Here is a 25,832-nt window from a genome sequence, read left to right on the forward strand (position 1 = left end):
AGTTACTTTACACCACCACTGTCTACTGCTGTACTAGAGAGAGGCAACCTCTCTTCCTAGCTTCTTCCACCCTCCTGTGGCCCTGTCTTGTTTTATTTTATTTCATTGTTTTATTGTATTTCATTGTTATGAAGAGACTACCGGGGGGGGGGGGGGTTATAATAATATACCACACGCATTATATTAACAAATAATAACCTAAACAATACCAAAGCCAGTTTTGCTAGCAGTGGTATCTGGTATAGGTAGAAACAGCAGCTTGCAGAGCCCAGAGCCGCTATCAGCTGACCGGCGTCGAACATAGCGTAGATCTACAAGCTCTAGTCTCTGACTGTGAGGCATGAGCTCGTAGATCTGCTGTGTTCGCACCGTTATATTAATGGTTCGCACGGTCACGCACATGCGCAGGCTGTCTAGACCCCATAGCCCGGGGGACGCGTCGGGCCCCTATGGCCATAGATATATCTATGCCTATAGAGACACACGGGCGGAAACGGAAGGCCTACAAATTCACGCCCACTTTTGAGATAGCGCCGCTACTCGAGGTCCGTTAGAACGACGAACTGCAGCTCTCAATGCATTCCCTATGAGAGGATATGAGAATTAGCCTACTTTTAAAATGATCCTGCATTAACTGGAGACGATATTGATTTAAATAAAAATATGTTTCCAAATGTATGGAGTGTCTTTGTCAACATATCTTCTTGTTTTCTTAATAGTTGATGTGTTTCACATTTAATTTGCCACTTTAACGAGTTACCCATAATGTTAACACAGCAGAGGGTAGACGGCAGACAGACAAGTTGTCGCATTTCAGTGACATCACTGTCTTTACGAGCGCCGAGCGCCGACCAGTGGTGTACACTGTAGAGGCAGGACAGGCGGTCGCCTGCCCAACTAAGATCTCGCCTCCCCTAAAAAAAAACAAATAACCCGAAAATGTGTCATTGCGTGCTTAATGTCCTCAACGTCACGCACCCAACAAGCTTTGAACTGAGCAGATTGGACCTTCTGTTCCAGAGATAATGACCAAAACATATTGAAAACGTCCACTTTCGCCAGTTTTCTGGGTATTGAAAACCTCAAGGGATGCGTCCGTGACGTATATACCATGCGACCACTTAAAGTCTAGATCTCCGATGCTAGCGGTTTTGACATACTGATGGAGTATATTATAGTATATTGTGGGTAGTATATCGAGATGACAGATATGGGACATTAAAAAGGACAAATCAAACAAATGGGACACTTTATTAGAACACCAAAAAAGTCGCTACAGCCTCAGTAGTTAACCAATGAAATGACGGTATTTTACAATGCCTCTCATAAAGATTGCATTGAGAGCTGCAGTTCATCGTTGTAACGGACCCCGAGTAGCAGCGCTGTCTCAAAAGTGGGCGTGAATTTGTAGGCCTTCCGTTTCCGCCCGTGTGTCTCTATGGCATAGAGGTATGCCCTATGGTCGGGCCGCCTCCTCGCCTCGCGCTGCGAATGGTTAAATTGGTTGTTATGGCAACCGCCGAAGCAGGACGGCGGGGGGAGGAGTCAGGACAGCTTGGTTGTGCTGAATAAATATTAAATATTCACATTTAACCGATGTATTGATTATAACTCTATGAATTTCACGTTTAACCACAACAGCTGTTCAAGATAAAAGAAATGAATAAACATATCAAATAAATTGTTTTTGAAAAAAAAAAAAAAGTGTTTCCGCCCGGTTTCGAACCGGGGACCTTTCGCGTGTGAGGCGAACGTGATAACCACTACACTACGGAAACTGTTGTATAAACTTTCACCAATCTTTGTATTTCAAGATAGCTATTCCAGACGTAGAATGTATTTGAGAGTATTATATGGCCAGAAAACAATGTGTGATCTGTTTTTCTTAAATTTTCCCGAAGCAATCATTTGACAAAGGTCGCAATAATTAAAGTATATAGCGTTTCCAGTTTGACCCCCAAAGCCTGGCGAATCTGCCCTGTGCTTATCTGACAGCCAGGAAAGTGACGAATCTGTCCTTCCTTTATTAACATAGCCTTGTCTGAAGTTGGTTATCTTAAAGTTGTCCCGCACGTCGCGTGTGCCACAATGGATCATATTAGCGACCATAAGGAGGATCAGGATCACACCAAAACATACCATTTTCTGTTGTGGAAAGGCTGCAATATTTGCATGTCTTTCTTCTTCGCTTTAGCAACGTATGTGCAGGTGAGCTGTGTTGTCTTTGATCAAAGTTATAAGTCCATACATAACAACATATCATAACTAAACATCTGTGATTTACTTTTAGATCAATGACCCCGATGCAGGGTGGTGGATGGTAAGATACAGTCACCTCATTTCTTTGTCATTATTACTTACAGATTCATTGGTTTAGTAGTGATATACATGTTGTGTTATAGGTTGGATATGCTGTTCCTGCAATCCTGTGTTTATGTATTGGCATCAACCCTCACGTGACAGGTGAGGTGAGGATATTAAATACATTTGACTTTAAGTAAATTAGATCTCCATGGGCTTGTTAGGAATTATGTTAAAAGACCAGGCCACTATACAAACATGCTCATACAGTTTGCTAACTTATAGCTGTATGTCCTGGCTATGTATTCATGTTGTTATTGAGCCATTTAACTTTTTAGCATTATACTGTCATCTTGTGGCTATATTCTACAGCTTAGTAAGGGTCAACAATGTCTTTAAAAACTATTAATAATTATAATTTAGTGCCTAAACAATTAAAGCATTTATAAGTTCTATGTGATTAACCACTATACTTAAAGGACCACAATGGAAACAAGCCTACAGGCTTTCTTGTGTTTATCCTTTTGAATTCATTTTCAATAAAGTGCTCAATCAATCAATACTTTATACTTGGGGGTCGCTCCTTTTTCCCTCTTCGCCCATGTTTTTCCCCCGACAAATGTTCCCCCCCAGAATATAGGGATGCTAGGGTTCATATGGTTAATAGGTGATGAACATTGTAGGTGTTATAATAATATGATATACTGTATAGTTGATTTGATTTCATTCTGTTTTCATTATACACCAGAATCATTGACATGGAGGAGTTTTGCTGACCTCCATTTGATAATTTCGAGTGCAGTTGTTGGCATGTTTGGATGGACACTTTACAAAGAGCGGATTACAAACATCTTCCAAGAAGAGGAAGGGAGGTAAAGTCGTTTTTTTCTTTTTAGATCTTGCAGCATTGAATTAAAAAAATAAAAGTTATAGAGCAAATACAACACTGTTATGCTATAAAGTAGTTTCAAGCCAAACAACCCTTCCAGAAACTTCAAATGCTTCAAAAGGTCTGTATCTCTGTCTTCGAAGGAAGCTGTCACATGTTTGTCATTTCTGTTCACGAAAATAATATATGTTAAAACATCTTCAAAATATGTTTTACAGTTTCCATTTCAGCAAGAGAAGCAGTATATTGGGGTGGACATCTGCTTTATTTTCTACTCATTTCTACACATTTGAATATAGTGTGAGCCGACATTCTGTATCAAGAGACTATGCTCAAGTCTAAGGCAGTGGCTCTCAACCTGGGGGTCGGGACGGGTCCCCACATGATTTTGGGGGGGTCCCCAGATGACGTGAATGATCATTTACACATTGTCCAAATTGTCCAATAATATAAGAAAGAGACAAAAATGTGAATATAGCTGATCTACAATCTCACAATGTGAGACGTTGTGAGCTTGTAGATCGGCTATTTACAATTTTTTTTTATCTGTGGAACCGAGTCAAACTGAATGTAATGCCTGTGAACTCCTACAATTCCAAGACAAGTGCTTGTCAGGGTGGGGGGTCCCCAGTTCAAATATGATTATTTTGGGGGTTTTAACCTGAAAAGGTTGAGAACCACTGCTCTAAGCCTATGGGTTTTCTCAACGTTTGAGTTCGAGCACCACCCATGTGGGTTTCCTGCATAGACTTAAGCATAATAATTATTTGGTAGAGGTTTGGGTTATGCAGTTACCTATCTTTATTTCTAAAAAAGAAAGAAAAAAGAAAAGTGGAACCAGTTTTTGTAATTTGAAATTAACATTGAGGATTTTTCTATGTTCACTATTTTCCCCAGAGAGTTTTCTGGTCTCATGTTGACAGTCATCTGGCTCCTTCTGTGTCGCCACTCTGGAGGGTATGATTTTATGACAGCAACACACATGCTTCTTATCTGAATGTGTCATTTATTTCAGTAGGCTGCAGTGTGTGGACCTTATAGTCTCGCATAGCCAAACAATCTGAGATCTCCGCCTACCAACACGTCTGTTGACATCTAAATTCAATGCATGGGCTAGAACAGTGGCAAGAACCGCCACTAACAAACGTATATGTCTACTGCTTTGAAAACCATTTGGTTTTACGTTTCCGCCCAGTTTGAGCCCCTACATGGAATTCAGATGGCAGCAGACGTAATGGTAGTGGGAGATCTCCAATCATCTCACAAGACTATGCACCTTATAACTCTGACCCTTATGGGTCCATTTGGTTACATTTGTACACTCTCTGAGTAACAAATGGATACATTGACACTACAGATTTTATTATGTACTTCCAACCCTGTGAAATGTTATTTACAATCTTTTTTATTTTCTTTTTCTTTTTTGCTGTACAACTGTTCCCCAGGAGTCCTGTAGGGACGCTCAGAGTATCAACTGCTGTGGCCATCACTGTGTTCCCCTTCGTGGCTTGGGTTTACTATTACATCAACAAGGAGCTGAGAGCCAACTGGCCCTCCCACTGCAAAACTGCCATTTAGATATTAATACTGTGTATTCCAGACTTGTTTACCAAGCCAGTCAAAGTAATACTGACGGATGTTATTGCACTTTGAAAATGAATCTCTCAAATGGCTCATGTAACATTCCTGCAACAATTGTAATGCTTTGATTGATTGAATACTTTATTTTGAAAAGACATGGAAACAGTACATGGAAGCACAATTCACAATACAAGGTCCTCTAAACTGGATCGCTCATAAAAGCACAGTGGCTTATTTAAAATGAGATCCCCACGCACTCAAATCATGATGACATTTAAGAAAACAGACAAATATACACTACTATGCAGAACGTCATACAATCAGCTTAGAGGTTACTGGTATGAAAAACAAGAAATATGTACAATAGACAGTTCGAGGGGGGGGGGGGGGTTAAGACTTTGACAGGGGCCAGTTTGGTACAGTAGATAAACACCTTTTCAGCATTAATCATAGTATTATACAAACAGGGACATTTTGTGGGCAACAAGTTGTTGTTCTAACTGCACTGAAATTGCACTTAGGCCTATGTCTTTGTGCATGTGTTATTTAATACTAAGCAACAGCACTATCAGTATGGTCAAATATCTTAAGCACAATAATACTTCAAATTATTATACAGGTGGATGTTGATATCACCTTGTAGGAATTGTATACGTTTCTTCCTTGATTAGGTTGTTGGGACCAAGATCCAATTGCAGAAGTTTGCAGTTGCAAAAAGTTGAAAGGTTATGCTGTTGGCATTTGAATAACTATTTCATTTTGTCAAATGGAGTACATTTTGTATTAAAACATAAAATAAAAAATGTTCCATGGTAATACATCATCCAGCAGTGACAATACATTTAGCATCTTGATTGTCTTTACATAAACTGTGTGTTGCATTACAGTATAACGTCGGTAGATGTCAGTATGTTGATACAAATCAAAAGTCAGGGACAACAACGAAGACACCGGTACATGTGATATCCGGTTATGGACCCCATTGTCTGGGGGGACTGTCACGATGTGATTGGTCAGTCGTTTGTGAGATAACCACTGACACGGAGGGGAAAAGTTCCTTTTTTTGGTGTAGTGTAAAAAAAAAACCGAAATCAATCTTTGTTTAACAAAGTGCTTTGTACACCATTGAATGATAAATGTTGACAATATTGGTATATTGGTCTAATAGTTGTTAAGGGTTGCCTAACAACCAACCACCCAATCACAGCGTGGCTGTCTTTTCCCGAGGTATGGGCTCTAAACTGACATTTACCAACAGCTCTGGGAGCGGTGAGTCGGCGCAGCGTCCTGAATGACACAACGTTGTTTGAATCGTACGATCTGACTCCAGGTCTGCCAGTCTGCAGGCACGGTTGTGTAAACTTGTTATTACACTTCCTTGTCCGTGCACTGGACTGTACCAACAGAGCTGCAGCATAGATAGAGCATGGCTGCGACTTGCTCTTCTTTTCACAACATGTCGTGTCTGCTGTTGCCGAGATGTCCCTATTATGGACAAATCCTGAGACTGACACACATGAGTGCCGCTTCGCCACGGAGGACAGTCCACTGGCTGCTACCGGTAGGTCACTGTCATTCATAGCCATGGATCCAAGACGGTCATCTGTAAAGACCGTCATGGATGAACTTCAACATAGTGTTTGCACGTTCTCGATTTCTGGCCCGTACATCTACATAAACGTTCACATTTCAAATATAAAGTGCTTACCTCATGGCCACGGATGTTACAATTATACTCGGGCCCGCAGAAGTATCCGTATCTTCCGTATTGTTCAATACGAAGCATTTTAATCCGATTGGTGGCCATTTTCTCATAAGAGTTATAATGTATCAGAGTGCAATACACCTCCCAACCGATAGGGTCATGTAGTTGAAAGCATACGGTGAAAATGGCTATGATCAGATTCAAATGCTTTTTGTTGAACAATACGGAAGATACGGGTACTTCTGAGGGCCCGTACATAATTGTAACATCCATGGCCATGGAGTAAGCACTTTATATTTGAGATCTGAACGTTTATGTAGATGTACGGGCCAAAAAGGGAGAAAGTGCAAACACCAGGTTGAAGTTCACCCATGACTGTCATGATATCAGGGTTATGTCATTCACATGATGATGGGACCTGGATGAGGCTGACATGTTGATGATGGTGTCTGTCTATAACTTGGTTTATATCTTCTCTGTATCCACGTTGTTTCATTCATATCCAGCAGGTTAAGGAGGGCTGCTGTCTGAGGACGACGACAACAACAACAACAACACGATGGTTGTTGACTGAATTAACCTCAACAAGAGCGTTTTCCTCCCTCCCACCACCGCCCCCTGGTGGTGGTGGCCGTGGGGCCAAAAGGTTGGGGGTAGGTACCATAGCTCCAGGTACTGTTACAAGTGTATGAATGTCACATGATGTCACACACAGGCAGGTTAATTATAAATGAACACAGGTGATTTGACTGTGTATTGTCAGTGTCACCTCACCTCACAGCAGGCAGGCTTTCTTCTAAACTTGGTCTTTGATATCCTTTAAGAGGACATTCTTCTTGAAGGAAGTTAATGACAAACTGTCATAGTCTAAGGGTGTCTGTCATCGACTAAAGGAGTTCTTAGTCAACAAATAGTCTTCGGTATTTGTTGACCATTTATTTAATCAACACGTGTGTAAAGTATGGTTTTCTGCATACAATCATGTAGATGGCAGCCTTTTCAGGTCGGTGAGGTTGAGAAGAAGAATTATAATGTTGTTTTCACAATGACTGCGTGCTAGTTATAGACTGTGGAATTTAAGGGTTATGTCTAGAGAATATAAGAGATGTGCATTGAAAAACTGAAGGGGTGTTAGGCACAACGTGGGACGGAGTGCTTAACAACACCCTTAGTTTAGCTATTCTAAACCTTCACTATATTCCTAAATCTTGCCACTGACAAATTACCTCATAATAAATAAACAAAACTAATACACAATACTAATATTAGCAAAATAGTTTAACCCCCTTTTTTGACCCAATTTAGTAGTTATGGCAATTAATTCCTCCCCACACACAGACATTAGTGTGTCGTCACTGCTGTTGTATCCTACTGACTCACCTGCCAGTGAGGCAGGTGAGCCTTCATCCTACTCCTCCCGCCCAACACTCCCTGCTGACAGGTGCCGCCCCAGCCTGTAGGAATACGTGCAATGCCCAGTATCACCCTCCCTGACCGGCTTCCCTCCCCCAAACACGGGCCAATTGTGTTCGCATAGACGCCCGACAAAGCCGGATACACCACGTGGATTCGAACTCGCAACCTTTGTGGTGGTGGGCAGGGACTTAACCACTGCGCCACCCGAGCGCAAAACAAAACAACGTGTTTAAACAATAAAAACTAAACCAGCAAACCCACTCTGGAAACTAACTGAATTGAATAAAAAATACAAAAACTAAAAATATAAACTAATGAAGAATAGAAAACTATAATGACTGTTAACAACTGTGCCACACATGTGGTCGTCTCTTCCACAGCCTGTCACATGGAAGTCCTTAGCGGTGACGATGGCAATCGGAGGGGCTCTTCTCGGAGGAATGAAGTACTTCAAGAAGGAGAAGGAAGAACGTAAGAGCATTTCAACTATCGCCATCGCTGATCGATTAGTTAGATCATAGCAGTGATTAAAGATGTGTTAAACACTTTAACCCATCCATATTTTGGACATGTCATTGTACTAGGCAAAAATAGCAAATCTACAAGCTCACACAACACGTCACAATGTGTTGTGAGCTTGTAGATCGTCTCTTTTAGATTTTTTTTAATAGGGTTTGAAGGGGTATGTTTTTTTGTTAAAATAGTATAAATAGTTCTATACTCTGTATAGAGCTATATTCAGTAACTGTAACAAGCCCTTTTCTCAAGCTCTTTAGCAAACAGGAAATACATTTTCAGATTGGGATACCAATTTCATCCAATCAGGGGAACCCCCACAAAACTAATAATTCATCAGCATGAATTATAGTGTTCCAGTTACAATATTGTATTTTTTGTTTAATCACTTCCATTTTCACGTGTTTATCCTGTATGAGTTATATCTTGGTTTGGATTGGTGAAATTGGTATCCTCCTGCAAATATATTTTCTGTTTACTGCCAATTTCAGTGATTACTTGCTTGAATACCTTGAATACCTACCTTGAATAATCCAAGCTAAAACATTTAGAAGAATTTTACTCTTTAATGAAACCAGTAACGAGTAACGAGTAATGATTGTGTTTTTTGTTTTGCAGTGATTGAGAAAGAGAGGACCAAGTCATTGGGAAAGCCGTTGCTTGGGGGTCCATTCTCCCTTGTCGATCAAGACAATAAACCCCAAAAGAGTGAAGACTACTTTGGCCAGTGGGTCCTGATATATTTTGGATTCACTCACTGCCCGGACATCTGCCCAGACGAGATAGAGAAAATGATCGAAGTGGTGGATGAAATAGGTAACGTGATATATCGCATATATGTCCAAAACTGTACATTTTCAGGATTCCTATTCATTCTTTTGATGCTTTCGTGGGACGCTGTAGTATGATCAAGTAGGGCGTTAATTTATGAAAAAACACGAAAAGTTGGAGATAGCCCGACAGCAACGATATCTTTAACAATGCAGAGCGTAACGTAGTGTCCACAGAAAATGTTTTTTGAGCAGCAGAGCACTGTATGTCATGGCTATACATGCAGCTCTGCTCAGTGATAGTGGACGTGTCTCTCCAACGCTCCACATAGGAAAGTGACTTTGATGAGTGGCGCTCCTCTCCCAAAAGTTGAACTATTTTCTCCCTGAGCATCGGAAAAACATAGGATAGGATGCAGAGCGCGCTGAAACGTGATGCTCTGCGCTATAGGTAGAGGAGCGCTCCAGCGCAGCTTTACCTTAGAAATGCATGGCAGAAGGGAGCTGGCAGCTCAAAAAATGCCTTTTGTGGACACAGTCACTTAACCCATTAAAATCGGCAAAGCATCTGTGTCATTTTAGATTTTAGCGTTGACTGTTCAAAAATAGATGTACAAGCTCCTGCCATTGTTTTTGAAATATTTTGAATCATATTTATTTACACAAATCTTCTCTTCTTGGGGGGGGGGGGGGGGTGGGAGGTCCGTGGCCAAATACATGTAATCTTTGGGCTCCTTGTGGCATGACAAAGTTTGAGAACTACTGATTTAGACGGCATTTGTAGAACCGGCCTCAGCTTTTAATGGGTTAAGCTCTATATTAGGCTATTCTTTACTTCACTGTAAAGAATAGCGAAAATAGCCAAGAATAGCGAAAATAGCCAAGAATAGCGAAAGATGTCAGATCAGCTTCTCTCACGATTTGTTTAGCAATTTCTCGCTAGTTTTAATAATGCAGAATACACATTTGGCAAGATTTGCCCAAAATAGGGATTCCAGAGTTAATGTTGTTAAGGTCAATTAAATGTTCCACCATTTCATCAAAATGTCCTGTTCTTGTGTTTTTCCTCTCTTTACCACAGACAGAATCAAGTCTCTGCCTGACCTAACGCCTGTTCTTATCACCATCGACCCAGACAGGGACACACCAGAAGCTATGGCAGCTTATGTAAAAGGTACTGCTATAAGAACGTCCACAATGGGGAGTGTCCCATAAACTGTCGGACAGAAACCTTGTCTGTCTATATTTACTTTAGATTTTTTATTTATTTTTTGCTTTTTAATTAATACCCTAGATTTTATACTAAATCGTATGACAAAAGTACCTAAAATAGCAGATCTACAAGCTCACAGTGTGTCACGATGCAATGCATTGTGAGCATGTGGATGTGCTGTTGATGTGGATATGTTTTTGGCATGTTTTTGTCTTTCATGACATGCCCAGAATAGGGACGTTAGATGGAAAGTGCTTAAGTCTGTCTGTGGGACAAGAGCTTGTGACGAAATAACTACATTGGATCCATTGGAACATCTGGTTCTGGGTTTTTTTTACATTCCCTGAAAAGTAATGGTTTTGGACATACAAGTTTTCTGCCCAACAGTGACAATATCTATCATGCTCAGCATCTCACACCTCTCACTAATTGCTCCTGATGAGCAAGTTGGTGCCTTTCATGGTTTCCTTTCATATAAACACACACACACACACACACACACACACACACACACACACACACACACAGGTAGAGCAGCATGAATTGTGCAATCCAGATTCCAGTGCACATGAAACGTCACTGTATTTACCGTTGCATCAGATACACAGAAGGGACATGCATTCAGTTAACACTGATACATTTCTATGTATTCGTTCAGCAGCTTTGAGTCTTAACACATACCTCTGTTGTCCCCCCCCCCCCCCCCCCCAAGAATTTTCCCCAAAGCTCATAGGCCTGACAGGGTCCCAGGCTCAGGTGGATCAGGTCTCCAGAGCTTACAGAGTGTATTACAGTCAAGGACCAAAGGACGAGGACAACGACTACATTGTGAGTCGTCTGCTTTTACTTTCACTCTCAATCTAGCGTTCCTATTTTGGGCTATTTTATATTTGCAAAATTATATTAAAAAAAGAAAATGGCTGATCTACAAGCTCACAACGCGACACCTTGTGAGCTTGTAGACTTGCTATTTATTATACTTGTAGATATTAGATGGTATCACCTACCGACACAAGGGCTGCTACATTTAATAATTAATTAAAACGATTTAAAATGTATTTATGCATTTATTTTTGCTGGTTAAAGTTACAGGAGTGCATATGAATTGTGATATGGATTGTAAGCTTACTGTATATAAACACGATCATTGTTTAGTGAGTCTCCTCACGTATTAGAGGGACAATATCACTTTTTTTAAAGTGAAATATCCCTTTTAATATTTTCAGTTGCTTGTCATTTCAGCTTCGTATCGTCTCTGTCGGATGGAAACCTCATATAATGTCCAAAGATTCAAATTAAAAAATGGCAACAAAAGTAGCAGATCTACAAGCTCAAAATTCGAGCTTGCAGATCTGCTTCTTTTGATGCTTTTGTGTGACGCTGTAGTATGATCAAGTAGGGCGTTAATTTACGAAAAAAAACACAAAAGGTTCTTAAAATATGGAGATAAGAGGTTTCTGCCCGACCCGAACGATATGTAAGTGTGTGGGGCAGTCTATATATTATTAAACATATGAGGGATTTTGTATGTGTCCCCAATTCATTATTTCTAGTCTTAAGTACTTGTGATATCTAATGTTCAGTTGAAGACATAGATTACACAGACATAAAATACATGGTGGTTATACAGTGCATGTCTGTAAATACAGTAGCATAAAGGAAAACATTGTGAGCTTGTAGATCAGCTATTTACAGCACAACAACATATATAAATAAAGCATTAATCTCCCTCTTTTTTGCTCATCTTCAGGTGGATCACACGATCATCATGTACCTTGTGGGCCCTGATGGAGAGTTTGTGGAGTATTTCGGACAGAACAAAAAAAGCGGCGAGATCAGCAGTTCCATAGCAGCACATATGAGGAAATACAAGAAGGCGAAGTAAGCGCCTGCACTGCACTGCCACGAGCCGGTCAGTGAAGGACTTTTAACGGAGAGAGCCATGTCTTCTGTCAACACTTGCGTGTGCTCTTCTTCAAGGGAATTGAACAGACTTCAGCGCTGCCATTTTAACTTGGCATCCCTTTCTGCATTTATTATGAATAAGTGAAGATGTCTGCAGTCAACTTGCCCACATCTGATTTCCACAAAAGGCCCATGTGCAGAACAAACGTCATAACCATGTGGTACACAAGATCATCGTTTCTGTGATACACGATTGGTTGATTTGATGTGATGTACAGTTAAAAGAACCTCTTTATAAGATTTTGTTTGCGTAAGAAAGATTAACCCCAGAAGGTTGAACGTGTGTTTATTATTGGACTTTGGTTAGCAGTCAATGCACTGAACGAGTATGTACTTGTATTTTTGTGGTACACACAAAAAAAATGTTTGGGAATGACCCATTACACACTCAAATCCTCAGTGTTCATTTAAAGGGCGACTACACCCATTTTCTACACCCATTTTCAACCTATCTTCATATAATTGGTCCTCACTAATGCTCATGATAATGGTATCATTTATTTCTACTCGGCCTGTGTCTCAGAGTAGGGCTGTGGACAGTTCAGAAACATTTCTACCAGTGACATCATCGTTAGACAGGGTTTAAAAAAATATATTTTAGGAACGCAAGAACAATGGATTCCATCATAGCATACTAACTTAGGAATATGAAGCCTGCAGTTTCTATTAGCTTGGATTCCCCATCGATGATGTCACTGGTAGGTGGGTTTCTGAACTGATCACAGCCCTCCTCCGAGACACAGACCAAGTAGACAAATATTTTACCATATTCTATTGAGTTAGTGAGGACCAATTATATGAAGATGGGTTGAAAATGTGTGAAGTTGTCCTTTAACTGAGTTTGTACAAGTGTAGCCAATTTGGATCCGTCAGGGTCCATTTGATTACATTTGTATACTGTCAGGGAGTTAACCAATGGATACATTTACACTGAGGATTTAGTTGGGAAGTTAACTTCCCAAATTATTTTTTACAAGCTGATTTAAGCTGCAAAATTAAAATGATTTTGGTTTGGAAATTGTTGATGGTTTTGGATGTTTAAAAAATATATATATATATAGTTAAGCTTGGGTGCGAACAGGAGCATAAATCTTTATTGGTTCTGGCAGCCTGGCCGTCTGTGTGGACATCTGAATATGAAAGCAGTTTGCTGTAGCACTCCTGATGTAAAACATCTAATACAGTATTGATTGACTTAAAATAATAAAACGGTCACTCCACCCAGTGCATTAGACCCTGATCTGACCAATCCTTTTATAAGAACAATGTATTTCTATGAAGGATACTATACCTCAAATCAACTTTATTGTCACATCACTGGTTACAGGAGTAATAGTGGGTGACATTATTTTTTGACAAGCTCCATCATTTATAGTTTTAAGAAAGGGATGAAGAAAAAGAAAAGCAGATATTGACAATATGGTTAAAAGTAGCAATGTTGCAGTAGATTTAACATGTACAAGGTGGATGGTTTAAAAGAAAATAGCAATAAAATGAGGCAGTTAAACATTGGCACATCACTCAAGCAGTGTGGTCATCTTCTCCATTGTTAAGGCTCTTGCACAAAGTGTGTTTATTTTTTTAGCACAAAACAAACGGGCCACAAACATTTTAAATGAACACTTCTCTATTACCTCTTACACACCTACAATACTGTCATCCCCCTCAAATCGATCGCACTTCTATTACTGCATTAGGACCTCCGTCATTCTAGCCTCTGCTAAAGAAAAGCAACTTTGCTGCCATCTACTGGACAAAGAGCTCTAAACACTGTTGGAGACTTTCAACATGCAATCACCCTTGCACATAAAACGAATAACATCATTTTCATTCCAAAATATGCATACTGTATAAAGTGGGCCTACTGAAGGACAGCGGATTGTAATTAGGAAATTCAGATCCATTATTAGTTTCAATAATCATGTATGTTTAACTACAGTACATCATTAAAATACTGCAGCATCACCTTGCAGACAAAGCATTATGGGAAGGGGTGTGTGTAAGTGATATGCTTTTGGTATGTGGAGGAAAATAGCCAATCTAAAAGCTCACAATGTGTCGTGGCATTGTGAGCTTGTAGATTGTCTTCTGGTGGATGTAGATTGTCTTCTGGTGAATGTTCACCTATTATGACATGCCCAGAATAGGGTTCATGTGGTTAAACCTTCTAAAATGCCCTCCTTCACAGAAAGAGGAGAATGCTGCTGCACACCGGGGCCACCGATACTGGTTTCCCAGCAGTCAAACCCAGAGCCTTGCAGGTCATGTACAGTGTTCTGGATAACTGAGTGATCCGTCTCAGGTCTTAGCAGGGTTATGCCACACCCCCCTCCTCCAGCACCTGTCAGCTTGCTGTGAAGTCCTCTGTTCAGAGTGAGGCGGCGCAGGGTGTCCAACACCCATTACATTCAGCTGGTTCTGGTTCATGTCAATAAGCTCCTCTAGAACATCGTAGTGCTCTCCTGTGACGGTTTCACTGCTCATCTCTGACAGGGTCTTCTCACAAGTGCAGGAAATCGCATCCACTGACTCAAGCACAGGGTACACGATAGAAGGAAACTTGTTGATTTTGTCCTTCACCCCGGCAACAAGCGCCTTGGTGCTACGTTGCACTTTGGTGTTCGTGGTGCTACGTTGCACTTTGGTGTTCGTGAGGAGGATTCTCAACGATGGCGCCCTGCTCAGCGGTGTCATCATCCCAGACGAGAACCTCAGCATGCCGCCCCATGTCCCCACGGCGTTGTCCACCCCTGATGCGTCACCATGGATGATCGTCTCCCCTTGAAATGCCCAGCTGTTGATTATCTCCATATGTTGCTGACTCCAGCTGCCGGTGTTGTCCCAGTCTTTGAGAGCAGTGGGAATGGCTCCGCTGGCACAGAGCAGAGCAGCAGAGAGGCACACTGAGAGGGCAGCGCTTGATCCAAGACCTGCTCCGGTCGGCAACTCGGACCACACGGTCACTGTTAAACTGGGCAAATCTCCTGATCCAAACAGGCAGAGGTAAATGTAGAGGAATGATAAAGTGGCCATGCTGCAAGTGTCAAAGTTCCCATTGGTGACACCGATAAGTTCACGGAGTCTCCTGAGAAGTCCCTCATCATTCAGTTTGACCTCCTTTTTAGCATTAGAGTCAGGAAGAAGCTGCTTCAGGTCAGACAGATCCCACCAGACGAACGTGTCGATGTTTGGAAGATTTATAGTAACCTTACCCGTAGAGCTCGACTTCAACCATAAATATGTTCTCAGGTTCAAACTCACTGCCAGAGCCACCTTTCCATGAACAACTGCATGTTCTCCGTGAAGGATGGCTTTTCCTGGAGCAGACACCATGCATTCTTTGACCTTCATTTCTAACAGTCTTATAGTTTTTAGGGAAAAGTTAAAAGGGAAGTGATGGAAGTAGGAAAAGGGAATGAGGGAGTGATGCCGAGGATTGTGATGGTGCGAACAAAAGATGGTGATATACAGAATAGAAACAGAAGGAATTCAGGTTTGTGATGATGGCAGTTGACTGTGAACACAGCCGTGACGATGACAGCGTCTGTCCGTCTGCTTGTCTGCCCGTCTGCCCGTCTTGCCTGTCTGTCTGCCTGTCTGTCTGCCTGTCTCTGGAATCACGTCTGTGCATCTGTAGACTCGCTATGTGCTTAAATATGGAGACGCTGATGTCACAGTACTGTCATCATAGATGACTGACGTCTTATAGACTGCCCTCCAAGCACACCGATAACTGCACAGGTGCTGCCCGGAAATGACAGGTACTTGTAATTCTTTAACTATGTCTGTGTGAAGTTGTCGGTCTGTCTGTCTGTCTGTCTGTCTGTCTGTCTTCACCCGAATAGTCCAAATATGGAGATGGCTAACGTCATAGCACTGACCTCATCGATGACTGACATCATAGACTGACAGGCATTAGTTCTTCTTGGGGCTTTCACTAGAACTTGGCCAGACTGTATGAGCCTGAAGAAAGATTTCTGTCGCTGCCGTTGTTCTGAGGTTAGGCCAAAATGAATGCTTGTACTGTGAGCGGTTATTACTAGAATTAACTTGTGATTTAAAAGGAATAATGATGACATCACCATGTGGACTCTGAGCTCTAGTATATAACAGCAAAACAGAGAGCAACACATCAATATCGTCGTTGCCACGACACTGAAAACTAAGATCAATAGTTTAATATTTATGTCCATTTAGACACGCTGGTCTCTTAAGGAGGCATATCGCGATTGGTCAGCCAAGACCAGTGACTTGGAACTCAACCTACAGAGGTTGCAAAACCACAGACCTCCTCCATTCCACCCATGGCCACTGGGATGTCTAACAGCATCTCAACCCCAGTGAAGGCCCTCCTGGGCGGTAGAATCAGCCCAGAGGGATCTCAGTTGATCAGTAAGAAGAAGCTACAGGACCTGGTGAGAGAGATGGACCCAAAGGAGCAGCTGGATGAGGACGTGGAGGAGATGCTGCTACAGACTGCAGATGACTTCATAGAGCGCGTGGTGACGGCTGCATGTCAGCTGGCACGCCACCGCAAGTCCAACGCCTTGGAGGTGAAGGACGTCCAGGTGCATCTGGAGCGCCAGTGGAACATGTGCATCCCTGGCTACGGCTCAGACCAGATACGGCCGTTTAAGAAGGCTTGCACCACAGAGGCTCACAGACAGAGGATGGCACTGATCCTTAAGACTAGCAAAAAGTAACAAGAGTGTAGTGAAGTGATTCTCAACCTTGTTTTAATTTCTAGGACCCTCAGTTTTATATGCATTAGGCCACAGACCCCCCATTTGATTTAGTTTTCTTTTTTGACTTAGTTTCCAAATCAGTTTCCAAATTCACTGTACAATCCTCAAAACTGTAATCACAATTTGGTTCCATTGATGCAGTGTTGCAATGCTGAATTAGAACGTGGTTGCACTCTATTTTAATGATGTGACGCGTACGTCGCTTAATACCTACACTACAGGTCACACAATGGACAATTGATATGCATCTTGGCTCATTCCTTTGTTGATACACCTGGTGTGAGTCGGGAGCCTTTGTAAACTTTGTTGAGGTGTGAATTTAAATCCATGCGTGTGCCTGCGCGTGCTCCTGGTCAATTAGGTTCCTGCACGGCGTACAAGGCCGTCCCATGAGCAATGCAACCCTGCATTGATGTTACAGACATCGAGAACCAGTGCTGTACTGAACACCAGGGTTCCCAAACCTTTCCATGACAATTATTTTAAAAAAATGATGTATTGGCAACGGCATTATTTGGCTAAAATAAATGTACGTGTAATTATTGTGATAATTGTGAAACCATGTAATTTCTTAATGAGACACAAATTGACTGGAACTCAGATTTGATAAATAACCAGAACAGAATTAATGGAATGAAAAAAGAAAGATGAGAGGAATGCACATAGCCTGATGTTGTGAGCATGAATCAAGGGTGATAAATATTAATGAACATACTGTACAGTAGTTTCTCCGTATTTTCTCAAATGTACTTGAATTAATAAAGTACAATCAAACATTACACAGAGAAAGCGTCTCAATAGTTGAATCTACCCGAAATTAGATGGTCCTTCACATTGTAACCACAACATTAATGTAACTGCGGTAAAACCTGGAAGGAGGGTTTAAAAATCCATCAAGGCAGAATGGGATGTATGTGCCCAGCAGCAATGACGATGCAACAACGCACAGAAGAATGCTAACTTCTGGTCAGACGAAGGAGGAGCCAGGCCAGCCTAGAGCCTCCTAGTGTCGCCAAAACCTGCTGCTAACATCTCACCAGCCACCCTAAGCCCCCAAGAGACATTGGGGGCAGTAGCATGCCACTTGAACACGGGCCGGGGTCTGGTCAGCCTCGTCGGCTCGTCTGGAGGAGGGTGTCTGTTGCAAGACCCTAAACACCCAGTGACTCCAGGAAACAACACTGATGATGTGTCCAAGTTGGTGCATCAGTAGATGTTTTATTAACATTAATCTAACCACTACAGAGAGCCAGGGGAATTTTCGCAGGGGAATTTTCACCCTGGACGAAGGATGCCGGCTTGTCCCATCTCCCAGAGATATAGTAAGTATCAAATACTAAAAAACATTTCAACCCTGTAAATATATTTTCTTCCACATTTCCTCACAAATGTTTTTGGTATATTTAGAGACATTTCTTTGTTTTGACAGCTCAGATTTACACTGCAATTTAAGTTTCATGTCTTGCCTCGGATTTGAACCCAGGTCTCCTGCATGGGAAACATTTCTACCGCTCTTCAAGAGGGAATCCCTGCTTGGCTAAAAGAGATATTGCAAAATAAAAAATGTATTCATTACAAGTTCCAGAGTTGCGTAAGAATTTGATGAGCCTAAAGGAAGAGAAGCAGTTTGCATTACATACTTATGTATCCATTTACTGGTGTGAAGCAGGAAAACATGTTATACCCAAATAGTTTTACTAATTAATACAAAGCTTTACTAATTAACCAGGTACAATAGTATTACATAATAATCAATAATTAACCAGGTAGTAATAATAATAATAATAATAATGCATTTTATTTATAACGCACTTTACATTCTTGCGAATCTCAAAGTGCTACAGGTTAAAAGCGTGGCATAAAAACAACATATAGGCAACAAATCAGTTACAGGGGACCCAGCTTGGCGAAACTAAAATGGGTCAAAATAAAACTAGGCAAAACAGGGAAGACAAAAGGAAAACAAAAAACAGAGAATTTAGTTAAAAGCTTTGTTAAAAATGTAGGTTTTTAGTCCGTTTTTAAAAACATCCGTGGATTGTGGATTGTGTGTTAGTGGCAGCGGTGGCCTAGTGGTTAGAGGGGCGGCCTTGATACCGGAAGGTCCCTAGTTCGATTCCCCAATTCATCACATCAATCATGAATCACCGCTGAACAGCCCTTGAGCAAGGCTTCCATGCAGGGTCCGGCTGGAAACAAGCTTCGTGCTTAGTCCGACACCCTGGGTAAACAACAAACTTTGCTTTGCTTTGCTTTGTGGTGCTTTCAGGTGATCAGGGAGAGCGTTCCACAAACTAGGAGCTGTGTGACAGAAGGCACGGTCGCCCATGGTGCGGAGGTTGGTGTCGGGGATAAGGAGAAGGTTGGTGTTGGAAGAGCGGAGGCTGCGCGTGGCCGGTTTTGGTTTGAGAAGTTCTTTAAGGTAGGGGGGTAGTATTACATAATCAATAGTTAACCAAATAATTTTACATAATCAATACAAAACTTTACTAATGAAACAGATAGTTTTGTAGAATGAATACAAAATTGTACTAATTAATTAAACAGTTTTACACAATTAAACAATGAATCACTGGGTTCTTCAAAACTGCCCTGAAAAAGTATCTGTCAGAAAACAGTGGAGATAGATGTGAAATCCCCTTGAGATGAGGGGACATACAGTACACTGCTGCCATTTTTACCTTCTCCTTTTTCTCTGTAAATATAGCTATTTGTATTTGTTGATGACTGGTTTGTGTTAATATTCTACGCTCTGTTGATGAACTGAATACATAGGACCACAATGGAAATGTGGAAAGTCCCCACGACATTTTTGTGTTATCCTTTTAGCCCAAGTGTTTTACTGTACTTCCGTGCTGTTAACATGTTTTACTAATACAGAATTAAATCAATCAATACAAAGCTTTACTAAATAACCAGATAGTTTTATAGAATGAATACAAAGCTTTACTAATTAACCAGATAGTTTTATAGAATCTATACAAAGCTTTACTACACACAGGGCCCTGTGTGTTTTCAGTGATGCTGATGTGCCCAAGTGTTGTCACTCTGCTGATGATGTTCTGCCACACCCACCTCCAGCACCTGCAAAGAAAGCAGCCACACAAACAGGCAGACATGGAGAGTGTCAACTGTCAATACACTTGTTACCCTGGTTAACTTGCCAGATAGGATCAATACAAAGCTTTACTAAATAATAATTTAGCATAGCATCGATGTCGGGCAGAAACCTTATTTCACCTTTTTATTTATTTTTAAATAAACAATCCCAAAATAGGGATGCCAGGTTGAAGGTGTTTAAGTGTGTCTGTTTTAAAAAATATATTTATATTTATCAAAGGAGCAATCCACACTTACACAATAACTTTCAGAGCTTTTGATACAGTAGCAGGCATCAAATGTGCATTTGAACCACCTAGGCAGAGCCCAAGGCTGGGTTTCCTAGCCTAGCCAGCCATGGCTGTGTAAGTTCAGCTATCAGTACCAGAGGAAGTTTAATTTAATTTACGTGGCGGGCCCTATGGGTAGAAACGAAAGTGCGTTTGGATATGTGCTGTATTCACCTGTTTCCTAGGATGTGTGTTTTCCACTTCCTGACGATTTGATCCAATGAAATCCAATGAAACTGGTCAGATGACCAATGATATCCAATGAAATCGACAGGAAGTGGAAAACACACAGCCTAGGAAACAGGTGAATAGAGGCCCCTCAACATGCTCTTCCCTGTAATTCACCTGGAAGTAATGTAGGATTGGGCAGTGGCCGTTCTAGGGAGGGACTTATTAGGTGAATTATTAGCCACCATAACTAGGTGCAGAAGCTTGTCAAACTTTCAGCACAGGAGCAAAATGTCGAAGCGGTGTGCAGTAATGTTCAAGTCGACAGCAGATACCCTCAAAGATGTAGAGGGCCGGGTATTGCTTTTTCCAAAGCAAAAAAACACGAGAGATTTTGGATGTGGATTAACCAGTGTGGACACTAACAGTTTAATAAATGAAGATCAACTCCCTCTCTCAATCTTTCTCTTTCTCTCTCTTTCTCTGCACCAAAGAATAGAGAACAACCAATAACCAGATCACACAAATGAGCAGCGCAGTCCCACAAGCCCTGGTACACAAGACAGCAGTGTGCAGACACTAAAATGAAACAATAATCTCCGCTTACCTCGCTCTGTGTCTGTCAGATTGGAACAGAAAACCTCTGTCTGTAGAGGGACAAATGCAACTTAATTTCATACTGTAGCTGTGTGGTTCTACAGTAATAAACAAAGACAATGTGACCCTCAACTTATCGCAAACTATTCAAATTAATTGCAGACATTAAAACAACAGTCAGTACAGTGGGGTTAGGTAATGTACAATACTGTAATGTGATTGACTGATTATTAATTTATTATATTCAAATCAATGATAAGAATGTTTTTGTTAATGCTTACATCATGCTCTCAGAAGATGATGCATCCTCCCTTTTTTTCCATATTTTCTAGTTCATTTTTTATTTCCTTCTTTTCATTTCTTGATTCTAGGGTTTCCTTGCCCTGTTCCAGTTCTGCTAGTCTTGTTTTCAGCCTTTCATTCTCCTTTTTGTATTTTTCTTCGAACTCCTTCCCGTATTTTTCTTTTAACTCCTCCTTAAGTTTTTCTAAGTAGTCATTAAATTGCACTGCTTGTTTTCTGGCCTCGTCTGTGAATTTCTTACCAATCATCTCCAATTCCTCTTCATATTCTTTCAGAGTTCTCTGTTGTTCCTTTTCTTCTTCTTGTCGTCTGTTTTGATCTTCTCTTCTTTTATTTTCATGTGTTTCTCTTTCCTGATCAAATTCTTTCTGAAGCCTTTTTATTTTCTCATGTTCTTCTTCTCTTCTCTCTTCATCATCCTGGTGTCTTTTATTCCACCATCCTCTTCTTTCGTTCTCCCAAGCCTTTTGTTGTTTTCTCAAATTTTCTTCTCTCTCATTTTCCAACATTTTTTCTTTTTCTTCTGATTTTTTTTTGTCTCTCTCCAAGGCATCAAGTTGTTCTTTCCACTTCTTCTGTTTAATTTCCTCCTCTTCCTTCCTTTTTCTGTCCTCCCCTTCTCTTTTTTCCTGTTCTTTCTTTCTCTCCATTTGCAGAATTCTCTGTCGTTCCTTTTCTTCTTCTTCTCGTCTCCTTTGATCTTCGTCTTTTCTTTGATCTTCTTCTTTTCTTTTCTTTTCAAGTTTTTCTCTTTCCTCATCAAATTCTTCCTGAAGTCTTTTTATTTTCTTATCCTCTTCTCCTCTTCTCTCTTTATCTGCATGGTCTCTTTTATCCCACCATTCTTGTCTTTCCTTCTCCCAAGCGTCTTTTTGTTTCCACATTTCTTCTCTCTGATTTTCTAACATTCTGTCCTTTTCTTCTGATCCTATTTTTTTTTCTCTCTCCAAGGCCTCAAGAGTTTTTTCCCATTGCTTTCGTTTAATCTCCTCCTCTTCCTTCCTTTTTCTGCCCTCCTTTTCTCTTTTTTCTTTTTCATTCTCTCTTTCCTCATGCAGACTTTTCTGTTGTTCCTTTTCTTCTTGTTGTCTCTTTTGATCTTCTTCTCTTCTTTTCTCTTCATGTTTTTTTCTTTCCTCGTCAAATTCTTCCTGAAGCCTTTTTATTTTCTTCTGTTCTGCTTCACTTCTCTCTTCATCCTCCTGTTGTCTTTTATCCCACCATCCTTTTCTTTCCATTTTCCAAGCTTCTTGTTGTTTCCTCATTTCTTCTCTCTTATTTTCCATCATTCTATCCGTTTCTTCTGATCTTATTTTTTTGTCTTTCTCCAAGGCTTCAAGTTCTTCTTTCCATTCTGTGCGTTTCTTTTCCTCCTCCTTCTTCCGATTTCTGTCCTCCTCTTCTCTTTCTTTCCGTTCTTTTTCTCTATCCTCACATTCTTTCTTAATATAATCCTCCTTTTCTTTCAGTTGTTTCTCTCTTTCCTGTCTCTCCTTTTCAATTTCATCTTTCTGCTCTTCCATCTTTTTTCTCATTCCTTGCATTTCTTCTTCATGTTTTATTCTCAGGGCCTCCATCTCTCTCTTCATCTCCTCTTCCTTCTCTTTTAAAATCTTCTCCATTTGTTTTTGAATGGCTGCTTCAGCCTCCTTGAACATCTCTGTGGTGTAACACCCCCCACCATTCTCCTTCACCATCTCATCAACCTTCTTCATCAGATCACTGACTTGTTTGTGGTTGTGCTTATCACAGTTATTGAAGACAAGGTATCTTCCTCCACAGTCTGTGATCAGCTTCTTAAATGAATCATCACAACGCTGGATGTATGTTTCAATGGACTGTTCTTCCCTCTCCAGTGTGTCTCCTCCTGTGAAAAGAATGATGGTGAATTTCTTGGAATTATTTCCAAAGGTTTCCTGTATTAGCTTCAACGTCTCCATCTCCTCTTTTGTGTGTCGGCCAATGTGTAACACCAACAGGAACACATGAGGCCCTGGGGCAAGCAGACTGATGCATTTTGTCAGCTCCTGATAAACATCTTCTTGGGACAGACTTGTATCAAACAAACCAGGTGTATCAACGACAACAACAGGACGGCTGTCTACATCACCATCTGCTTGTTGGCAAAACCTGGTGACTGACAATGGGCTGACTTCGGAAATAAATCCTTTTCGATCCAGAATAGTGTTTCCTGAGGCACTTTTTCCACTGCCAGTCTTCCCAATCAGCACCATTCTGAAGCAAACTCTGCTCTGATTGTCATCATCACCTGGATTTTCAAGAGACATTGAAATAGTATTAGCGTACAATTTTACATTATTATGTATTTTTCTTTGTCCTTTATTTTGCCAGGGTGGTATCATTGGTATCCAAAACAGTCCACATCAAGTCAAGGTTATATGGAGCAATGACCTTGTTGGTGGTTTGTAAAGCAACTTTAAGAATATTCAAGGATGATTCTGAAGTAATTATATTTTGTAGCTCATTCCATGTCTAACATGCATGGAAAGAGCTTGCCAAGCTCTGTGAGTACCGTTTTTGTTGTTGTTTAGTTTTAACCAAGCTTGATGGGTACCTTTTAAGATTATTTGACTAGTAGATCTAGAGCAGTAGTTGCTGGAAAACATTTACAGAAGGCTGGTGATATACTGTAGTAGGTAGATGCCCAACATTGCTTACGTAACTAAGAATGAATGATGTTCACTTTTCTCATAGGCTATCCTAGAGGTTCTGAAGTGCAGGGGTGAGTCTATTACAAAACATAATGCAGTGTGCACACAGATAGAAATAAGCGTTGTTAAATGTTCTTTCTCGCTTCTAAAGGGATACTTTTTAAAGAACCACATTTAGGAGTTTTCAACAGATTCTCAGAGGTGAAATATGACACACAAAAGCCAACAAATTAAATACTCACCAGTGCTGGAATTATGAAGCCCAGTCTGTAACTTCATGATTTGTTTGTCTTGTTGTATGACCTTTTCCATCTGGGCCTTGGTATACATTTCTCTTGTGAAGCAGGGTGATTTCCCCTCCAGACATGTAATCTCTTCTACAGCAGCCAACACCTCAGGAACTTGTTTTCTGCCCTTAATGTTGAAGACAACATGCTGGAATCCACCTCTCTTGCGCAGTTCCTGGATGTTTGTATCTTCTTCTGCTGGAGTGGTTGGATCAGACTCTACAGTCCACAGAACCATGCTGTAGTCTTTGACCTCAGAGCCGAATACATCTTGGATGCTCTGTAACTCTCCCTTATCTTCATCAGTGAGGGAACCCACAGGAACGACCAGTAGGAAGGCATGGACGCCCTCAGGATCACAGAGAGAGAGAGAACTGAATGAATTGTGTATCATCGCCTCCTTAGATGTTTCGCACAAGGCAGGCATGTCCACCAGGGTCACCCAGCGCCCATGCACTTCACCATGTCTCTTCACACACTCTGTAGAGGAAGTAGACCCTGGTTTGTACTGGGTCTGACCCAGAATGGCGTTGGCTGCAGAAGTCTTCCCGGCACCTCTTCTGCCACACAGCACCAGGTTCAGAGGAGGGTTGGACTTTGGTGTCATGGCTTCTCTTCCTTCATCAAAGGTGAGGTATCTTCCTTTGTTTTCACTCACAATGTTCTCAATCTTCTTCATCAGTGATGGACGGTCATCTTCAGACATTCTGTAAAGTCTTCCTCCACAATCTACAATGGTCTGTTCTACAGATTCGCTTGTTTTACGTTCCTCATGTGTTGTGATGACCATTGAGTGGTTAAAGGCTTCTTGATGAAACAAACTCATAATGAACTTCAGTGTGTGTCTGTCTTCCTCAGTGAATTCAGAATGCTTCAATAACAGCAGGATCACATTTGGTCCAGGAGAACAAAGAGATGCACACTTCTCTATTTCCCGTCTCACTGATGGAACAGATTGACTGAAGAGGTCTGCGGTTTTCACTACTCTGACAGACATTCCCTGCCACTCCCGATCTTCAGGCTGCTTTTTTTGGAAGTGTTGGAGATAAGAACGTTTCCCTGGTGTGATGAAGTTATAAAGTGCTGTCTTTTTGTCATCACTTTTCCCAATAAGCACAATCTTAACTTCAGAAGCTACAAAGAAAAAAAAAATATTATTTATTTTTTCACAATTTACTACAAACTAATTTGCTCTTTCTAATACATTGCCATCACCTGGGATGCTTTAATAATTTCTGGTCCTGAAATGAAAATAACACCAACTGCAATTATCACAACTAGATGCGTTTCAAAACTATGGTATGGTTATAGAATA

General features: G+C 41.0%; 3 protein-coding genes and 1 pseudogene across 6 annotated transcripts in view; 3 read left to right on the forward strand and 1 right to left on the reverse strand.

Moving 5' to 3' along the window:
• The first annotated feature begins 2,052 nt into the window (after positions 1 to 2,052).
• On the forward strand, positions 2,053 to 5,117 carry tmem220 (transmembrane protein 220). Its single transcript, XM_084071364.1, has 6 exons — positions 2,053 to 2,208; positions 2,291 to 2,320; positions 2,403 to 2,463; positions 3,050 to 3,173; positions 4,088 to 4,147; positions 4,636 to 5,117. The coding sequence occupies exons 1-6, from the start codon at positions 2,089 to 2,091 to the stop codon at positions 4,766 to 4,768; spliced, it is 528 nt and encodes a 175-aa protein (XP_083927490.1). The 5' UTR covers positions 2,053 to 2,088; the 3' UTR covers positions 4,769 to 5,117.
• A 976-nt stretch (positions 5,118 to 6,093) lies between these two features.
• The window catches only part of LOC311055302 (protein SCO1 homolog, mitochondrial-like), a 59,188-nt gene continuing 39,449 nt past the window's right edge, over positions 6,094 to 25,832 (forward strand). The window contains exons 1-7 of one of the 3 annotated variants that reach the window (XM_084071434.1): positions 6,094 to 6,332; positions 6,986 to 7,129; positions 8,273 to 8,363; positions 9,027 to 9,224; positions 10,260 to 10,352; positions 11,104 to 11,219; positions 12,142 to 13,522. In XM_084071434.1, the coding sequence (XP_083927560.1) occupies positions 6,198 to 6,332; positions 6,986 to 7,129; positions 8,273 to 8,363; positions 9,027 to 9,224; positions 10,260 to 10,352; positions 11,104 to 11,219; positions 12,142 to 12,276 (912 nt within the window). In that variant the 5' untranslated portion in view covers positions 6,094 to 6,197 and the 3' untranslated portion in view covers positions 12,277 to 13,522. Of the gene's footprint in view, positions 6,333 to 6,982; positions 7,130 to 8,272; positions 8,364 to 9,026; positions 9,225 to 10,259; positions 10,353 to 11,103; positions 11,220 to 12,141; positions 13,523 to 25,832 lie in introns of all 3 variants that reach the window. The other 2 variants (XM_084071432.1, XM_084071433.1) reach the window with 2 other exon arrangements.
• Positions 14,507 to 15,707, reverse strand: LOC311054550 (mevalonate kinase-like; annotated as a pseudogene). The gene has a single exon. The product of its transcript is annotated as a mevalonate kinase-like (transcript).
• Positions 16,661 to 17,059, forward strand: LOC311054552 (transcription initiation factor TFIID subunit 12-like; the record flags this gene model as incomplete). The annotated part of the gene is made up of 1 exon (XM_084070562.1): positions 16,661 to 17,059. The coding sequence occupies one exon, from the start codon at positions 16,661 to 16,663 to the stop codon at positions 17,057 to 17,059; it is 399 nt and encodes a 132-aa protein (XP_083926688.1).

Source organism: Gymnoscopelus microlampas (genome assembly GCF_963454915.1).
Source record: "Gymnoscopelus microlampas genome assembly, chromosome: 11".
NCBI classification, from domain to species: Eukaryota; Metazoa; Chordata; class Actinopteri; order Myctophiformes; family Myctophidae; genus Gymnoscopelus; species Gymnoscopelus microlampas.